The 19793-nt window shown below is 38.9% G+C and overlaps 1 protein-coding gene across 2 annotated transcripts in view; it reads right to left on the bottom strand.

Moving 5' to 3' along the window:
- The window catches only part of C4H1orf21 (chromosome 4 C1orf21 homolog), a 145639-nt gene that overhangs the window by 77861 nt on the left and 47985 nt on the right, over nt 1-19793 (bottom strand). For both annotated transcript variants that reach the window (XM_042463706.1, XM_042463707.1), the window contains exon 2: nt 17526-17752. In XM_042463706.1, the coding sequence (XP_042319640.1) occupies nt 17526-17619 (94 nt within the window). In that variant the 5' untranslated portion in view covers nt 17620-17752. The remainder of the gene's footprint in view (nt 1-17525; nt 17753-19793) is intronic.

Genomic DNA, 19793 nt, shown 5'->3' on the forward strand with positions numbered 1-19793 from the left:
GGTCCACTACCATGCCTAGAAAGTCCCAACAAGCCTACCTCCCAAGAATGTGTGTAATCCTTTCAAAAACAACAATCTAAGTGGACAATTCATACGTGTAAGGCTACAATACTATTATCAGTGCCTGGATCTATGAAATGACCTTGGTTACTGCTATTAGTACTATTATTAAAAGAATAGTGATACTTTGAATATTGTGTCAGTGAATAATTTATATGAGCCTACTGAGATGTAAAAACTGTCATTCAAACTGTGTTAAAAATGCCAATTTCTCAATAAAAATTAATCTTGCTACCTTCCTTCATTGTATTAGTGCATCATATATTATTTTGAACTTACTAGCTATCACCGGCTCTGTCCATTTTTCCAATAATAAGGAATTGGTCCTGAGGATAATATTCTCTCGTTTGAGATCTCAACTACATCAACTAGAGCTTTGGAGAGGAGGCAGAATTTCTAGCTGGACAAATGGAGGATCTGCATAGTAGCTCATTGCTTCTTGATCTGGTTCTACCAAAAGATTGAATCTAGTTAGAATTAGATTCAGGAGATAAAAGTACAAAAAATGTATTATTTCATTTACTATAGCTGCTGCCAAAAATAGGCTAAACACAACTCAGCATGTAAAATGATTGGTGATTTCAGAAATTCACTCTTTAATGGAATATATAATAAATGGGGATTTGTTTGTAACCTACTAATTTTTATTCTTGCTATAGCTTTTGGATGATGTAGAAAACGCCATGCATGGTTATTAAGGTGACCTTTGAATATATCCTTATACGTATAAATTAAAATGAATGATGTGTGGAACTGTTCCAACTTGATTTTCAACCATAATTTGGAGTGCATTAATCCTACATTTCTATCCTATTTACTGTATAAATTATTTTTTCATATTTTCATTTAATTCAAGAGCAGAGAATATATAACACTCAGTTCATGATTTACAACCAATTATTCAAACACTCTAAAAAATCTCTGACAACCCACAATTTTTAAAGTACTGCATTCAGACCATTTTTAATGTGAAAAATATTGAAAACGCAACAAATGTTCAGTACCCTTTTTTCTAATATTATCATCACTATTCACAATTTAGAGCAGCTACAGCTGTCATCCAGACCGTAAGTGATCTGTTTGAGTTCAAATACAGATTCCTAGCAAGGCAACATGAAATAGCCACAACATAACTCAGCATAAAAATGTGCCATCTGGCGTATCAAGGGAAAACTAGACACTTAATTCAATCTATGATCTAAGTAGCACTTTGCTGGATAAGGCCAAGAAGCTGTTTAGCCCTGTGTTTGTCCCTAGCAGTGGTTAACCTTATGGGTCTCACAGGGAGAGCATGATACAGTTACATCAATTGGGTTTCTGAACAGAAGTTATGAATTGGATACAACCAAGAACCCACAACCAAGAACTCTGCCACAAACACATTAGATAACCTTTGACTAGAACTAAACAAAACCAACAGCCATGCATCACCTTCTAGTAAATGACAATACCTGAGAATTTTCCCACCCCTGCAAGGAGCTGCTATTAGAAGAAAAGCATTAAAACTCTCATTACGTCTTTTAAATTATGTTACTATAAGGAACATGGGACCTTTGGTTTTGCCAGCAGTGACATGCTCTCCCATTTGTCTAGTTCAGTCTTACCCTTGGACCTGCAATATGGATACAGTAAGTACCAGCATGGTGTAAATGGTTTTAGTGTTGGACTGCAACTCTGGAGACCACGGTTTGATTCCCCATTCAGTCATGAAATGCACTGGGTGACTTTGAGCAAGTCACATGCTCTCAGCCTCAGGGGAAGGCAATGGCAATCTTCTCTGAAGAAAACTTCCCAAGAAAACCCCCCGATAGGTTCACCTAAGGGTTGCCATTAGTTGGAAACAACTTGAAGGGAAACAACAACAAAGAACGGACACAAGGATAGCAAAGATCAGGTATGTGAACTCCATTATTAGAATGCACAATTGTGTGCACTCAAACTCTTAATGCTTAAGATGCCAAAACTAGGGGGAAAGATTCCTGTGTGTGTGTGTGTGTGTGTGTGTGTGTGTGTGTGTGTGTGTGTAGGGTCAACAGTAAAAAACAAAACAAACAACAACAACAACAACAACAACAACCCAGAAGTGTAGACCTCTCTCCTGTATTTATGAAAGAATTCAACATCTACAAGCCAACTACAGTAATTATGTTGGTCATAGAGTAATTCCTAGTTCAAGTCTCATTTCAGCTGAGAGCTTCCTATGTGTCCTTATGGGGTTGCTTTAAGGCCTCTGGTCCAATCCTATGGCCTTGGAAGAACATTCCAGGCTCATGGGGAGGAATGGAAATCCCCCACCTCCAGGATCTGTGATGAAGTTTTGACCTCAGAGGGGAAGGTCTGCTGTTGACCAATCCCTCTTGACCTCTCCCAGCCACCACACAGGTTTCCAGTGCTTCCTCTCAATGATGGAGAATGGTAGTGGATAGTAAGGGGACAGGGGACAGATTCACTGGATCTTAAATCTCCAATCACATTCCCAGTAAAAATAATGATTCAAACCAGTCCTGGTCTATCCCTATTGTGAAAATTCTCTCCATTGTGGGAAGACATTTTTAGAAAGAGATTATGGGAAAGTATTTTTAATAATACTGCAGGGGTGGGGTGGGGTAAGGATAGCAACACATATCTCAGCTATTATTTCCATCATACTGGGAACAGCACTGCAGAACATTGGAAATGCTAGCAGTCCTGACATCAGAGCCCTCCATCCTTTGGACTTTCCCTCCCCTTATGGACTGTGTTCGTACTGGGACTATTATGTGAGAAGTGCCTTGAATGCTCTAAAGTCCATAAATTCTTAGCAATGTTACTATTTATTGGGTAAACAAGGCAATCAATTAAAAAGAAATATTTGCAAGATATTATTTTCTGTTCCACTTAGTTAACTGACTGGCAAAACACAGAGCATAGGGTAATATTTTATACTGAGAAACGACAGCAAAAAGCATTTTTTTTAACAAGAAGAAAAGGGTACTTTGTGGAATGTACCTTACTGTCGCTGCCATAAAACAAAAGAGTCTCAGAGCAACACAATGAACCCAAGCATAGAAAAGCAATAAAGGTGCCAGACATATTATGACTGCATACATAATGTACCTCTCCAAAATCATGGCATAAGACAGATGATAGCCTGAAAAGCAAACAATGATTAAATAAGTAAAGTTTGAAAAAAATATAGTCCATCCTCATTACCTACAGGGTTGTGTATGTGTGTTACAGAAATAACCACACTACAATACTACAGGTAAATAAAGATTTCCATCTGGAAACACATCATTCTACAACCCAAAGCTACCATGGCAACATAATGAAGAAGCACAGTATTCATTAATAATGGTCTCCGTGATAAATGAGCTTATCAGCATGTACCACTGAAACAATTACAAGGGAAGGAAACATGGTAAAGGAAACAATATGAGGAACATTTATAGTACAATGTAGATTGCAAAAGAAAGGCATAAGATGGAAGACAAGGCAAACTACCACTGTGCCTTAAGAACCCAACCAAAAGCATCTGAACATAGTAAGATTCACACAGAGTTAGTTAAATATTACCAAACTAGAAGCCAAATAGTTAAAAGGATAAGGTTATTTAAACATTTAGGGAATATTAACAATTGCAAATGCTTCTAAAAGACATCAGTATTTACTCCACCCTTCCCTGTACTCGTTTCCCAGATGTTTTTCAACATCAATTTCCATAATCCCCCATTATATAGGTCCCATCCTTCAACACAGGTCACAGAGGCTTATGGGAAATTCAGTATAACATAATCTGAAGGGCATCAGTTCAGAGGGGATGCTGGTCTAGTCTTTCCCAGAAATTTTACATACCAGTATGACAGATTTCTTGGAGTCTCCCGAACTTCAGAGTAATCTCAGCTCACCAAAATACTACTTAATGTGTGTGTTTGCTTTATGGTTCCTGCACAAGCCAGTGCAGGTCACACTCCTTTATCTACTGCACAGGATACCTACAAGTAGTTTGACCACACAGTGCTGGCTCTCAATTGCAGCAATCAATTATGTTTCTTGGTTACTCTTATGAGCCTTTAAAATCATGCACCACCCTACCTGCTGTCAACTTTTGGTGGTCCCATTAATTTCAAGTGGTCCTCTTAGACAAGGAATACTAGATGGTTTGTCATGCCATCCTCTGAATTTAACCTACAGCACCCAGTGTGCCTTGGTTTTTTGCCATCCAAATGATAAGCAAGATCAGAAGGATCTGCTGCTTTCAGCGTATTTAGACAAGTTATTTTAGTTGTATAAGGAGAAGATGAGTGTTACCATTTCAGGTTATCATTTACTAATCATCAGCTGAACCTGAAATAAGGGCACATCAAAGGGAATTAAATCTTAGGGATCGATTCTGAATTTGTAGTTCAAAAACTAAATCCCCAGGGACAGTGGTGTCACTAAGGTTCGTGTCACCCAATACGGATGTTTAGAAAGGACAGCTGCAGTGTGTGTGACAGTAGTGGACTACCCCTCCCTCTCCTTCTGCTGTCTTGCTAGTCTGCCCAGCCAACCATCGTCTGGCCAGATCACTGATGACAGACAGTGGTGAGGCTTCCTCAAAGCCCATTCTGGGTCTGGTGCAACTGCTCACATAGCAGCGTCATCAGATTCATAACGGAAGGCATTGCACTCCCCGCTAGCAGTCACTGATGGAAGGCAGTGCTGTAGCGTCCCAACCAGATTCCAGGTCTGGCGCAGCTGCAGGAGGCAACACCCTTTCTCACTTACCCAGCAACTGTGCCAGTACCACTGAGTGTACCATCCCAACAGGTGTACACACACCCCTCTGGGGTGTCAGGCGGTGCAGTTCACACTCCCTATACCCATAATGACGCCCCTCCCTGGGGGAAAAATTCTATAGCACCATTGAGTTCTTGCAAGGTCTGTTCTTGCAAAGACAACTTGAGCTGTTGCCACAAAAACCAAGTATCATTCTAGATTAAATCCAGGTTAGCAAAGTGGATAGAAAAACTCCAACTAGCAGATATCTATTCACAAGGACCACAATGCAGACCTAGCTAGAGGGAAAGTCTGGTTATAAACAAAAAGTCCTAGCCTTGACCAGGATGGGTTTTGGGTCTCTAAATGAAGATAAGAAAGTAAAGTTTAACAGCAGACCTCAGTCCAATTTAAAAAACTCTGTTTTTTAGTTTTTTTGAAGAACTAGAGGGTATTCTGAACCAGGCTTATAGTGAGCCAACCTAGCAGTTGGAAAGCAAACAAATCCAAGTAGATAGATAGGTACCACTTAAGTAGGAAGGTAACAGTGTTTGGTGCAGGGTCTAGAAACCAAGCCCTATGAGGAACGCCTTAGGGAGCTGGGCATGTTTAGCCTGGAGAAAAGAAGGTTAAGAGGTGATATGATAGCCCTGTTTAAATATTTGAAGGGATGTCATATTGAGGAGGGAGCAAGCTTGTTTTCTGCTGCTCCAGAGACTAGGACCCGGAGCAATGGATCCAAGCTGCAGGAAAAGAGGTTCCACCTCAACTTTAGGAGGAACTTCCTGACAGTAAGGGCTGTTCAACAGTGGAACAAACTCCCTCGGAGTGTAGTGGAGTCTCCCTCCTTGGAGGTCTTCAAACGGATGCTTTGATCTGGATTTCCTGCATGGCAGAATGGGGTTGGACTGGATGGCCCTTGCGGTCTCTTCCAACTCTATGATTCTATTCAATCACATACTCTTGGTGAAGGTTCATTAAGTCACATGGACATTTCCAATCTAGGTACATTAACTTTTCTGGATACTACATAGTCTAGGCTTGTTAAATATCTTGTTATAAGGAACATTTTCTATAATTACAAGGCATGTTGTTCTTGAAGTACATTTCAGTCATAAGGAACCATCAACTTATATACTATTAGTAGTACATGACTATCATACACCTCTCATTTAATCTATTACAGAGTATTTACATGCATTCCAGAGTTTGGCAGCATTTTCAATACACTGCTTTAATTCAGCACAGCCATAATAATTGCTTTAGAAATAATTTCCATCCCTGTCTGTAACTGGCATTTCAATCAGTGTATTATAAATGCAAAGTGTTTTCACCCATTTTATAGGTTGTACTCATCCAGAAGAACCCAGAGGGCTAACTGTTCCCTAACTGCCCACATATTTTACAGCTGATACAGACATTTATCTGTTTTTCATCCAATTATAATTCTAGAAAAATGCTTCCCAAACAAGGCTATTTCAGGAAACCATAAATGCCCAATAAGGTTTCCTTACATTTCTTCAATCATTATTGACTACCCAATCGTGTTTATTCAGACAATCTACAATCAAAGGGCTCACATTAATGGCGCTGGCATTCCCCAGACACTCCTTCTATCCTGTCTCTTAGAAGTATCTTTTAGACTTCTGATTTCAAACATGCAGTCTGAAATGGCAAATTAATGGTAAATCATGCTGCATTTTCCATGATGTGCTGCTCTGTATTACAGTCAAATAAATGAAACTTTCAGAGACATTTTATTATTTATTAAGCACTAATAAGGAGAAGCATATTTTACTGTGTACATTAAAATACATTTTCACACAAGATATGTGCAGAATAGTTTAAAAAATATTTCACAGAAGATTTTTGATTTATATTAGTCATGTGTTGAAGAATAAATCATAAGCAAGGAAGCTGTTTGTCTGAGACGGAGCCATCCCATTAAACCTCTTCCAATATTTTAGGCAACTGATGTTAACAGAATTTACCATTCCATGCTTCCTCTAGTTTTTGAGGCACACCTGAGCTTGGTGTAATATATGCCAAACAATTTGCACAACTATTGTTTAAGTAGCTCAGTACAAGAAAACATTATTTTCAAAAGGCGGCTGCTTCTTAATCTAGAAGCAGGGAATGGCAAATTCTTCATCTGATCAGTCTACTTCTGGGTCTCCTCCCATACCTCAGGGCTGGCAGATATGACTACCTTGGTTTTCACCTGGCTATGATGACTTCTGTGGTAAGCCAGGCTGATGTCAGTTTTAGAAAAGAATGGAGCATGAAACCACAAATTGGTGGAGCTAAACAAAAACACACTTACTCCATGTGCTTTAGAAAAAAAGATTTCAAACTGTTAAAGAGTATAAATCAAATAACAAGACAAAATATATAGAGCTGACATCATAACTGTGTTCTGTACTCATGAAAGAAATGTACACACAAGCGCAAACAATGCATACAGGATGGACATAACCACAATACGACACTGCTTACTATCTATCTTCCTTTCACAGAGCAGAGAATTTACTGTTGTTAACTGTCATCAGGTTGACTTCGATTTATGGCCACCCCATAAATGAGAGACATCCAAGTCACCCTATCATCAACAGCCCTGCTCAGGTCTTGCAGGCTGAGGGTCATGGATTCCTTGATTGAGTCTATCTGGAATGTGGTCTCTCTCTTTTCCTACTGCCTTCTACCTTACCAGGCATTACTGTCTTTTCTAGTGAGTCATGTCTAAAGTACAACACCTTCAGCTTAGTCATCTTGGCTTCTAGAGTGAGTTCAGGTTTGATCTGCTCTAAGACCCATTAATTAACCTTTTTAGCAATCCATGGTATCTGTGGAACTTTTCATTACCACATTTCAAATGAACTGATTTTCTTCTCATCAGCTTTCTTCACTATCCTGCTTTCACAACCATACAAGAAATGGAAAATACAATGGCAAAGACAATCTTACATTTAGTATTCTATTATCATTAAACTTTATGATTTCATCTAGTTCCCTCATAGTTGCCTTTCCAAATCCCAGTCTCCTCCTGATTTCTTGACTACAGTCTCCATTTTGATTAATAACTGAACCAAGGTATGGAAAATCTTTAGCTATTTCAATGTCTTCATTGTCTACTTTAAAGCAGAAAATACATTACTTTTATTTATAGTGAAAAGAAGAAATGGACAGATAACTATAATGGTTCTAAACCACCTGACTACTCTTTCTTCAAGTACTGAAGTAAGTGGGAAGCTTGTTTTAGAAACCACTTTCATTATGCGGAATTAAAAATAAAAGTTACAGCACAGCAGCTCCTTGTGTAGAAAGATGTAATACTAACCAAGGCCTGTTACAGACTGCCAAAATAAAGCTGCTTCGGGTCTCTTTGGAGGTATGCTATTTAAATGATGCATGCATCCTAAGAATCCAGAAGCTGCACCAAAGCTGCACTCCAGTGCTTTGGAATGGAGTGTAGCTTTGGCGCGACCTCCAGACTCTTAGGACCCTTGCATCATTTAAATAGCATACCTCCAAAGAGACCCGAAGCAGCTTTATTTTGGCAGTCTGTAACAGGCCCAAGTGACCAAACAAAACTCTCTTGTGACTTTCTTTTTGCCTATAAGGAGAACAGATAACTTAAACAGATATGCCTGCAATATAATTTCTAGTGAGTGGCTAAGACCAGTGTTGTTACGGTTAACTGCCCTCGAGTCAGTCTTGACTCATGATGACTTTGTAAATGACACACCTCCAAGACCCACTATCCTTAACTGTTTTGCTCAGGTCTGCAGGGGTCTTCCTCTTTTTCTACTACCCTCCACCTTTCTCAACATTATTGTCTTTTCTAGTGGATCATCCTTCTCATGATATGGACAAAGTACGGCAACCTCAGTTTAATTACCTTGGCTCCCAGGAAGAGTTCAGGCTTGATCTGTCTATCCATAGTATCATTAGCAACTTTCTCCAGCACTACATCTCAAATGAATTGACTAGTGTGTCTACCCCCAACATGGAGGAAGTGTGCCACTGGAGCGTTGTGACTGCATTCCAAGCTGGAGTACAACCAATGCTACCGGCAACAAACGCTTATTGCATTTGGCATAAGGGCAATATGTTCTCCACCCCATCTCCCTTTCTGCCTCTCTATTAGTCCATTAGCAATGAGAAGGCAGGTTTGGCACAAATGAATTTCAGGGCACGGAAGCGTTTGTTTCCCAGTGTGTTGTGCACAATTATTGTATTAATTTATCATGCTTAGCCTTGCTTTTGAGTTCTGCTGGCTCTCAGCTTCACTTGTCTCTTTTAATGGTAAATCCATCATATTTTACTTTCTTGATACTTCAAGAAGCAATGTGATAACCAGCCTTCCCAAATCCATACCTATCATTCTGTGTAACAGGGGAGTTGTAACGTGGTGATCATTTAACTGACAAACTTTATGAGTGCATGGAGCAGGTTACACTCACTTATATCATTGGATAAATGCAAAAGGGAGTTAGTCTGATAAAGTCAGGGATTTTGCTAAGAATCCGGAGGTAGGAAATGAACAAGAGCGGGGTCTGACATGATCTAGCCTACTCAGCTCCATTTTAGAAGAAAGAGAGGTGTGACAGATCTAAGTCTGACGGAGTCACAGAAAAACTCTTTCAAACTAATAAATGTGGGTCATGTTGATGGCAATGATGTAAGTCTCCCAGCTCAGGGTGTTTTATTTGGAATGACACAATTTGTATAATCTACAGGAGCCATTCCTTTTTTACTTTGGTAGTTACACTGCTATGATTCACCACAAAAGGTGTTCCTACCCCCACGAAAGAATCTGTTTTAAGGGGAAATTGCTGTATTTTTATTATTATGTTTTTAACGTTATTATATGTCTTCAAGTCATTTCCAACTTAAGGCAACCCTGAAGTGAACCTATTGTGGGATTTTCTTTATAAGATTTGTTCAAGGAAGTTGCCTTTGCCATCTTCTGAAGCTGTCAGAGAGTGTGACTTTCTCAAGATCACTCAGCAATTTCCCATGGATGATTGGGGAGTCAAACTCTGGTCTCCAAAGTCATAGTCTAATGCTCAAACCACTATGCTATGCTGGTAGACAAAGTTGACTTGACAGCAAATAACAACCATGGCCAGACTCTTTCACATGTGTCATGAAGCATTAGAACAGAGCAAGTTATAAATCTAAATCAATGCACACAACAGAAGGGAAAATGTAACATCTTAGCACTAATAATAATCTTTATTTATAAAGCGCTGTAAATTTACACAGCGCTGTACATACAATCTTTTAGTCAGAAGGTTCCCTGCCCTCAGGCTTACAATCTAAAAAGACACGACACAAAAGGAGAAGGGAGTGGTGGTGGGGAAGGGGATCAGGTCCAGCAGATCTTCTCCACCTCCGAGGCCTGAACCAAGGCAGATGGACTGGAGGAAGGGCTTGGCTTCTTAATGGATGGTTAAAAGACTATGACTTGAGGTTTATTTGCCCATGAGCAATAGTCCTGGATCTGCTAGAACTAGACACAGGGAGGAACTCCACAACAATAGCAGGGGGGAAGATGTTACCACACTTGGAATTAGAGATTCCAAAAGCTCAGACTTTTAGGGTGAGGAATTTGGATCAATCCAATGAGCACCCAAGGTTGTTCAAATATGAAGAAAGTTGTGAATATGGGGAACATAATTGGAGACCACTGAATAAGGTATAGCTCAGTTTAGGGTGCTGTTCCTATAAAGTGTTCCAAGTCTTTGCTTCAAGGGCAGAGTTCTTCCAAGAAAGTGGGATTTTGCCAGAAGCCCAGGTTTTATCAAGCATGTTGGGTTTGCTTAGAAAGAAAGGGGGTAGTGCTGGAGTAAAGTTTCAGTGCCTCGTTCTGAAGAATCCCTCCCAAATCAGCACTTCTGTTTCAGATGTTCACTTTCTGTAAATGCTGTTAGTTGCTCAGTACTCTTAGCATTTTTGTCCTGAAAAGAATGTAGGAGTCCAGAGCCAACACTTCCAAAAAATATAGCTCTCTTCCTGTAACAGTAAAATTGTGCACATGTCTCTCTCTCTTTCACACACAGACTCAAAGTGACTGCAACATCTTAACAACATGCAAGTTCACCTGATATGCTCCTCTGTTGGTGTTTGCTTTTGTATTTATTTGGTTTAAAAAGCAAACTCCGCAATGCTTGGAAAGGGAGTGTCTAGTATTTGGTTAATTAATAACCCTTCTTTTTTCACATAACACTGAAACAAGAGCACACACTTTATGGGCAATCATCATAACTTCTTTTAAGCACTTCTAATCAAAAGTTTTCTTAGGAATGGCAAAAAAGACTTGTGATGTTTAGAACATTGTCAGTGAGTATGTGGGAGCAATTGTAGAGCAGGTGTTCACAAGGAAATGTTCAGGTTATGTGAATCCTCTCTTTTCCTAAGAAGTTCAGGGAGCACTTAAGGCATCCATCATCCAAGACACCAGCAAGATACAGATATGGTTAAATTTGGAAACAGAATTGTGACAAACAGAACTTGTAGATACCAGATGTTTATTTTCTTGAAAACTAAAGCTCCAGGTATTAAGTGCAGCTCTATGTAGCAGTTACTTCCAATTACTATTCAAGCATTTTAAGGCAAATTTACAGCCGGTCATCTAAGCACTAACCAGGGCAGCATTATATGCTATGAATATTAGTCACTGCCCTAAATATGATTGTCATAAAGAACTCAAAAGGAAAGAAGGACTTTTCATAGTGATAAATTAACGTATGAAAAACAATAAACAGACCCTCATGTAATATAGGCAATTCTACACAGGACATTTTTTGTGAATAGATCATATCCACCACTAATCCATTACGCATCTCTTCTCAAAAGACGTTTCACAAACTGATTGAAAATTATACCTTTTGTTGGAACAATTTGTTCTGGCATACACAGGGCAGAGAAGAATTCAGAATCCACAGATCTCTTCTTAATCAGGTCGAAAGGAAATTTAATTCCATTCTCAAAGGAAATGCACAACTCCTAGTCAATTTAGGTCAATAGTTACCTATGCTACTCAGAGTATGTTTTTCAGTTGGGCTTGGACTTTGTACAACTGTTAAGAAGTATGGAAGAGGGAATCTGAACAGGTGACTCAGTTATCCACAGATGAGAAAAGTTACTCTTCTAATGCTCAACTATTAAATACAAGAGGCCACGTCTTCCTTAAAATTTGGTCAGCCAAGGTGAAACAATTTTATGTACGCAAAAGAGGTTTTTCATTGTGAAGCTTATGGTTAAATTCTGACCAAGAAGTTGTTTCAGACCACTGTAATGCCTGCAAGTCCTGTATTTAGGACACCTGAACTATCCTCATTTTAAGAGCAATGACTGGACTTGCAGGGAAGGGTTCTCAATATGAATGGAATATACAGAAGACATTTCTTTGCTCATGGGGTATGAGAGAACAGTTTGTCCTATTCATTTGATAATTTATTTCCTACTGACAGGCAACCTTCTGTACCTCATAAAGTTTTCTCTTGGAGAACATTATATACCTCATATTCTGGGGTTTGCTGTAACTCAATAGCTAATTTCAAAGATTAAATAATTTTTAAAAATTAGAGAATACAGGGCTTCCAATTTACAGGAGGTGTCACTGGGTTCTGTTCATTCTTCTAAAAAATCCAACAAAGAGTTAATTGACATTTCTGATGAACATTTGGGGCCTATGTAGATGCCCTCATCTCACCTTTTCCACAGCTCATTTTGAGATCTATTTTTGGTAAGTAGAAGACTGCCAACTAAAACAAATCAGAGTAAAAAGAGTTGCTTCAGCTGAATGCAGCTCAAGTGGTTTCAAGTCCTCTTTTAGAAAGTGGTTTCTCTATAACACTTTTTAATGATATACTTTCTTCTATCCACCCATGGAATAACATTTATCCTCATAGTAAATGTCCTTAGAGATTATGTAATAGTCTTTACCTGAAGAGATTATGTAATAGTCTTTACCTTTCCCATAGACAGCGGAACCACATGCTGTCAATTTAGATGAGGACAATGGCTGAAACATTTATTTTCTTTGATATCCATACATACTGCTAACCACCAGAACTCTCCTGTTATAAATTCTGCAGTGTACAGATCTACGTTAATAATACAGGATAGTTCTAAGAGAAAATGGTCTGGACCTCAACGATTCTGCAAAACCCAGCATCATCCCAAGAAGTTGTAGTCAGAAACTTTCCAATTATTGTCTTACTGTCACATTCTGATGAACACAAAGAACTTTCTGTAACATGACTTTCATGTAGCCATAGGCCTCTTAGGTGTACAGTTCACTGTTCTACAAGACAGAAAGACATCCACTTTTGCTGAGCAGAGCTTACTGTCAATGATCCTCTACTTTTTTTTTTCCTGTCAGGTGCTGTAGAAACTAATAAGAGCTCCATTGACATAAAAACACACTACACTTCATATCCATAGGATTCTGCATCCACAGATTCAACCAACCACTGGTTGAAAATATATATTTTTAACAATCCAAAAATCAAACCTTTCAGTTGTTCACCCTTTTATATAAAGAGTGCCATTTTACCATACCACTGTATATAATGGAACTTGAGCATCTAAGTATGTTGATATCCATGGAGGGAGGGGTTTCTGGAACCAAACCCCAATGGATACCAAGAGCCCGATGCAGAAGCATCTAAATACAATCCCCTTTTAACTGTGTCTGCCATTTCTTGTCTTTGTGAAAACCCCTTGCCTCAAATCTATCTGAATGACTCCATGACGCTTGGACCTTTAAAAACAGAAACCACAAAGGTATAAATAATGTGTGTGTATGTGCCTTGAAGCTACTTGTCAACTTATGTTGACCACATGCATTTCATAGGGTTTTCTTAAGAAAGGAACACTCAGAGGTGATTTTGCCAGTTCCTTCCTTTGAAAATTTAGCCTACAGCACCTGGAATTCACTGGTGGTCTCCCAGCCAAGTACTAACCAGGGCTGACTCTGCATAGCTTCCAAGATCACATGGGATCTGGTGCCTTCAGGATATTTAAACTCCTCATAATTGATATATACATATACATACATACATACATACATATGTCAAATGATTAAATAATCAGAAGAAAGCAAGCAAAAAAGCCTCTATATGAAGGCGCTCAAAACTGTACAGCCTTTTCAGCAGGAAATTATTTGGTCCTCATATTCTTTCAAACCAATACAATAGCTATACTCTGTGTACACATAACTATGGAATGTCTCTTAAATAAATAACTGTTATTTGAGAATGCTGGTCTATTATTAATCCATCTTAATAATATCAGCATCGCATACAGGTTCCAGCTCCTGCAAGGTGATTAATTTGGGGGACAAGCACACCCTGCTAGGAGTCAATATATACAGTATTTGCTTTATAGAGAGACACTCTACTTTAATATAAATATGTGGGTTTTTTTTTTTACAAAATAATCTCTGAGATTAAATACATTCAAAGATAACAGGAACACTTTGGATCTACAGACTCAAAATATTTGGGTCTTCACAATCCACAGTCCTCCCATACCATAAAATACTGCCAACGCAAGAGAGTAACAGCCTAAAGCAAACTTGATAATATTGCTCCAAACACAGATCCCAACCTTCCAGATTAGCAAACCTCACAGATTTCATGCAAGCAATTTACAGTTCACTGTGTTTCAATTTTTTTAGTACTGTACTTTCTCATGAGCATACCTTATTTGTTAAAAATCAGGACCCAAGATTCTGCATTAAGGAAGGGATAGAATGTGTGTTGTTTTTATTTTTAGTTATGCCTATGTGCAGCTGGCATAAAGAGTAGGGTGGTAGCTGCAGGCCATAATCTCAATTCTCTCGCCAGGGACAGCATCATAGAGCATCCATCCAGGACCAGTATTTCTGTATGGTTTTAAAAGGTGACAGGTCTGAGAATGCTACACTTTTGGGAAAGGGGAACAGGAAAAGACAGTTGTTCTGAAGCATCTCCATGAACTCGTTTAGAAATAGAGTAGACATCTGGACAAGATGATCACTGTTCTTAGAGAGGGCCCAGGTGTCATCTTTGTCTCACAATGTGTGTGATGGTGAAAGTGTATATATGAAGGAACTACCTATATTCTGGACATGTGTTTGCACAACTTCAGGAAAATCAACATAACTGGGAAGGACAGCTAACTCATGAGGCCAACAAGTGTCTTGTTGGCATTAACAAGTAGACATAAGGAAAGGACTGTCTTCTCTGGCTCCCATAGGAGTTATACCTGTAAAATAGCTAATGCTCTTCAAGTTTTGTTATGTTTTTTTAAATCAATTCACCGTCCTCCTTCAAAGCTTTTAAGGAAAGAAAAGTTATATAGCATTTTCATTTATTCCCATGCATTAGCTTCCTATATATTATCTCAACGATCTAAAATAAATAAATAAATAAAACCCCAAAACCACAATTTAAAGAAAGCCCATGGCATTAATCCTACTGTTAGAGAATCCCATGCTGGGAGAAAGGCAGGGTGTTAAGTAAATAAATAAATAAATGGACCCCAGAAAGGGCCAAGGCCAAGAAAACCATAGCTTGCCTAAGGCATCATTTGAACTAAACATAACTTGACTCACAGTTCACTCAGCTATTCTGCTAAACAAATGTAATGTTCCAGCTTGCCTGCTGCACGTAATTTAAACTCTGCTAAATCCACTAATTTTTGTGGGATTTCGCAGCAGATTCCAAAGAATGTTTTATGTACCTCACATGAAAGTTGCTGTGAAGTACACCCATTAGATAGCTTTACAGATGTTTTAAGAAATTTCTCCCCTTAATTTCAATGAAAATCTGAGTATTTTGTCTGCAAAATGCCTCTATTACTATCAGTGTTTTCAAATGAAGATACTGACAGCTATTGCCTCCAGCATATGTACTTACTCCCCAGAATATTAAACACACTGAACAGATTTCAACACATACTATTTAACAGATGCTGGGAAACAAATATAATCAAGACATGAGGAGGAGGACTGCCACATGTAGAATATGCATATACAGAGTGGGGTAGAAAATACATAATCAAGGGCAATCCAAATTGACCCAAAGTCTGCAAAAAGAAATGGAGAATTCTGTTAATTGTTAAAGTTATGGAAGTATGCACGTATTTGCCTACACTGCTGACAGTCACAGGGAAAAGAAGTAACCCATACACTGTAAAAGAAAGTCCTGATCCCAATCGAGAGAAATTTCAAAAGCCAAAAGCAGTTGCTGTAAAAAGTCATAGAATCATAGAGTTGGAAGAGACCACAAGGGCCATCCTGTCCAACCCCCTGCCATGCAGGAAATCTAAATCAAAGCAATCCCGACAGATGTTCATCCAGCCTCTGTTTAAAGACCTCTAAGGAAGGCGACTCCAGTACACTCCAAGGGAGCTCCACTGTTGAACAGCTTTTACTGTAAGGAAGTTTTTCCTAATGTTGAGGTGGAATTTCTTTTCCTGCAGCTTGCATCCATTGCTCCAGGTCCTAGTCTCTGGAGCAGCAGAAAACAAGCTTGCTCCCTCCTCAATATGATATCTCTTCAAGTATTTAAACAGGGTTATCATATCACCTCTTAACTTTCTCTTCTCCAGGCTAAACATCCCCAGCTCCCTAAGTCGTTCCTCACAGGGCATGGTTTCCAGACCTTTCACCACTTTAGTCACCCTCCTTTGGACACACTCCAGTTTTTCAACATCCTTTTTAAATTGTGGTGCCCAGATCTGGACACAATATTCCAGGTGGGGTCTGACCAGAGCAGAATAGAGTGGAACTATTACTTTCCTTGATCTAGACACTATACTTCTATTGATGCAGCCTAAAATTACATTGGCCTTGTTAGCTGCCGCATCACACTGTTGACTCATGTTCAATTTGTGGTCTACTTGGACTCCCAGATCCCTTTCACACGTAGTTTCATTCAGCCAGGTGACACCCATCCCATATCTGTGCATTTCATTTTTCGGCCCTAATTACAGTACCTTCATTTTGAAATTCATTTTGTTAGCCTTGGCCCAGCTTTCCAATCTATCAAGGTCATTTTGAATCTTGATGCTGTCCTCTGGGGTATTAGCTACTCCTCCTAATTTGGTGTCATCTGCACATTTGATAAGTATGCCCCCAATTCTGTCATCCAAGTCATTGATAAATATGTTGAATAGCACTGGGCCCAGGACAGAGCCCTGTGGGACCCCACTGGTCACTTCTCTCCAGGATGAAAAGGAGGCACTGTTGAGCACCCTTTGGGTTTGGCTGGTCAGCCAATTACAAATCCATGTAACAGTTACGTTGTCTAGCCTACATTCCACTAGTTTGTTTGCAAGAATGTTATGGGTCAGCAAATATTGTTCATATACATTCAAGCATAAATTTTCAGGCATCAGGACTAGAAAGTTTGTCTTAAAAAGTAAACACTGATTATTAGCAAGGTGATTTTTTTGAATTAGTTCCACATTCTGCTTCTGCACTGCACTCAAAGAAAATCAAAGAGGTTGTTTGCCTCTAATGCAGTAAACATTTATATAAAGTAATGTGCCCAAATATATGAACAAGTTAAGAATATGAACAATGTGAGAACAAGACAAATTCTTGAAGAATTTGATAGGTTCAGAAAAGACAACATCAGCAAATAGAGTTGAGACATGGTAAAAAGCAGAGTGCAATAAACAGACCTTCTATGAAATGGTTAGGAGCTACAAGCAGTGACACTCACCACCAAATACATCTCCATTCTGGTAGTTTTTCCCCTTCTGAGCTTCCTCTTCATTTTGTACAGCAGAAACATGCTTGGCTGACGCACAGCCCATACTTTCATTTAGTCAGCTCCAGCTTGACTGAGCCGCAAACCATTTCTACAGACATGCACGCATGGTCTTTTTCCCTTTCTTAAAAGAAATAATCCAACTTCCAACTCTGTGGTCCAGACACTTTTCTTCTAGCCTGTTGACAAAACAAAAATTCAATAGGTGTATGAGTGAAACAGCTCTCACACTGACACTCTCTAAATGTTAGAACATATAAAAAGAGCAATCAATCAAGAACTGCCTTGCATATAATGTGATAAAACATTTCTTTTCTGTAATAACCCTTCCTCATCATACAACGAAGCACTTTAATATAAAGTGAAGTGCCATGGCTGCATCCTTCAGAATGTCAGGATTTGTATTTTGGTGAGGCACTAGTGATCTCTGTCACAGTCTACTACACACTTCATAAAACTACAAATCCCAAGATTCCACAAGGTAAAGCAATGGCAATTATTAAAAGCTGCTAAGTGTGTAGTGTGAAAGAGATTTAAGAGTTCTGCATAAGAAAATAATGTCTTCTGCAGCACTTCTAGTCTTTTAACATCCATGAAATTATCCGGAGGATAAACGTTTGTTTTTAAATCAATATTTTTTTCTTATTGTATGCAAGAAATGGCTTCCTATTAATTGTTAACATTTCAAACTACACTTGATCTCAGTTTTCAGCAAGGATGGGGAACTATGGCCAATCCATGGGCTAATCTACACACCTCGCAATACTTCTGGAACCAGCATGAACTTCCAAAAATGAATCCCAAACTCAATGACGACAACAAGAACAACAAGGGTGAACAAAACGGGTCTGGATGGGGGCCAGAAAGACACTTTTGGTTTTGAAAAACCATGAGAGTTCCTTGTTGTAACTGTTTTAATAGGCACCTGAAGGCTACCAAGGTAAGCAATTCACTTTTATTTCAACCAAAGAAAGAGAATGTGGAAGACCCAAGGCTACAGAAACAGGCTTGGGAAATACATATTCTGAGGTCTACACTTTATCCTTGCAACCTATGAAAACAATAAAAATCGTTGCAAGATCTTTTAATTTTAGCAAGCCGCCACCTTTTGACTGCTGGAATATTTTCCCCCTTCCCAAAAATATCCACTTAAACCTGGAACACAGGAAGAATGAACCAATTTTTGAACACTCCAAGTGAAATCTAACAATTCCATCTACAGAAAATTGTCTCTATACACATGATTGGAATGAAAATACTGTACTGTACATACTGTACTTTAACTTTACAGATTTGTTTACTCTTTGAAATTCTGAGTGTACATAAAACCTTGTAGCACAACTATCACCACCAACATCCTAGCAAAATGCAAAAAACTACTATATATACTCATGTATAATTTTAGTCAAAAAATTTACCCCAAAAACCTGAGTTGACTTATCCACGGGTCAATGCAAGTATTATACTTTAACTCTTATTTTTAAAGGAACCATGCCCTGGTGAAAAGCAAGAGTATAATCAGTCTTGGAAGCATTCTGTATTCTCTCATCCATCCAGCCTTTAAGGTGAGCACAAAGAGTTGTGCCTGCTGGGATTTTGTAAATTGTTTGGCATTGTTTTCCTTGCTTCATCCTTTAGATAGATCCTTTGTTGCATGCCCTTCAGTTTTACCCTCGACATATCCACGGGTCATATAAAAATCCATAATTTTGGCCCCAAAACCTGCCCTTGAGTGATACATGAGGTTGACTTATAGTCAAGTATATACGGTAGGTATGCTCTATTGTGTCCTATCAGTTCACACAAAGTGAGGGAAAGGTTTTTGAGGCCTGGCCAGTTCTTCATAGGAAAATGTGTAAGTACCCTAGGAAGCCTTTCAAAATCTTCCACAAAGGTTTTGTGGCTAACATGCAGTAGCTCTTTGTCACTAAATTTAGAATGGATTTTCCAAAGCTTGAAATTTTGAAAAATGAATGCTATAGTGGATCCTCGTGGGAGCATGCAGGAACACATGAAGGAATAGGTAGAAAGAAAGCCATGTTTTTGCATGGCTAAAGGAATGGCATGTATTAACAGAACCGTACAACTAGACAGCATAAATGCAGGCAAATAGCGGCATTATTTTTCAGTGAAAAGACCAGCAGCAGTAAACAGAAGCAATGCATTCGCTAAATAGGTCATTGTCTCAATAATCAACTCCCCTTTCTAATCCCTTGTTCA

This window comes from Sceloporus undulatus, chromosome 4 (assembly GCF_019175285.1).
Source record: "Sceloporus undulatus isolate JIND9_A2432 ecotype Alabama chromosome 4, SceUnd_v1.1, whole genome shotgun sequence".
Lineage (NCBI taxonomy): Eukaryota > Metazoa > Chordata > Lepidosauria > Squamata > Phrynosomatidae > Sceloporus > Sceloporus undulatus.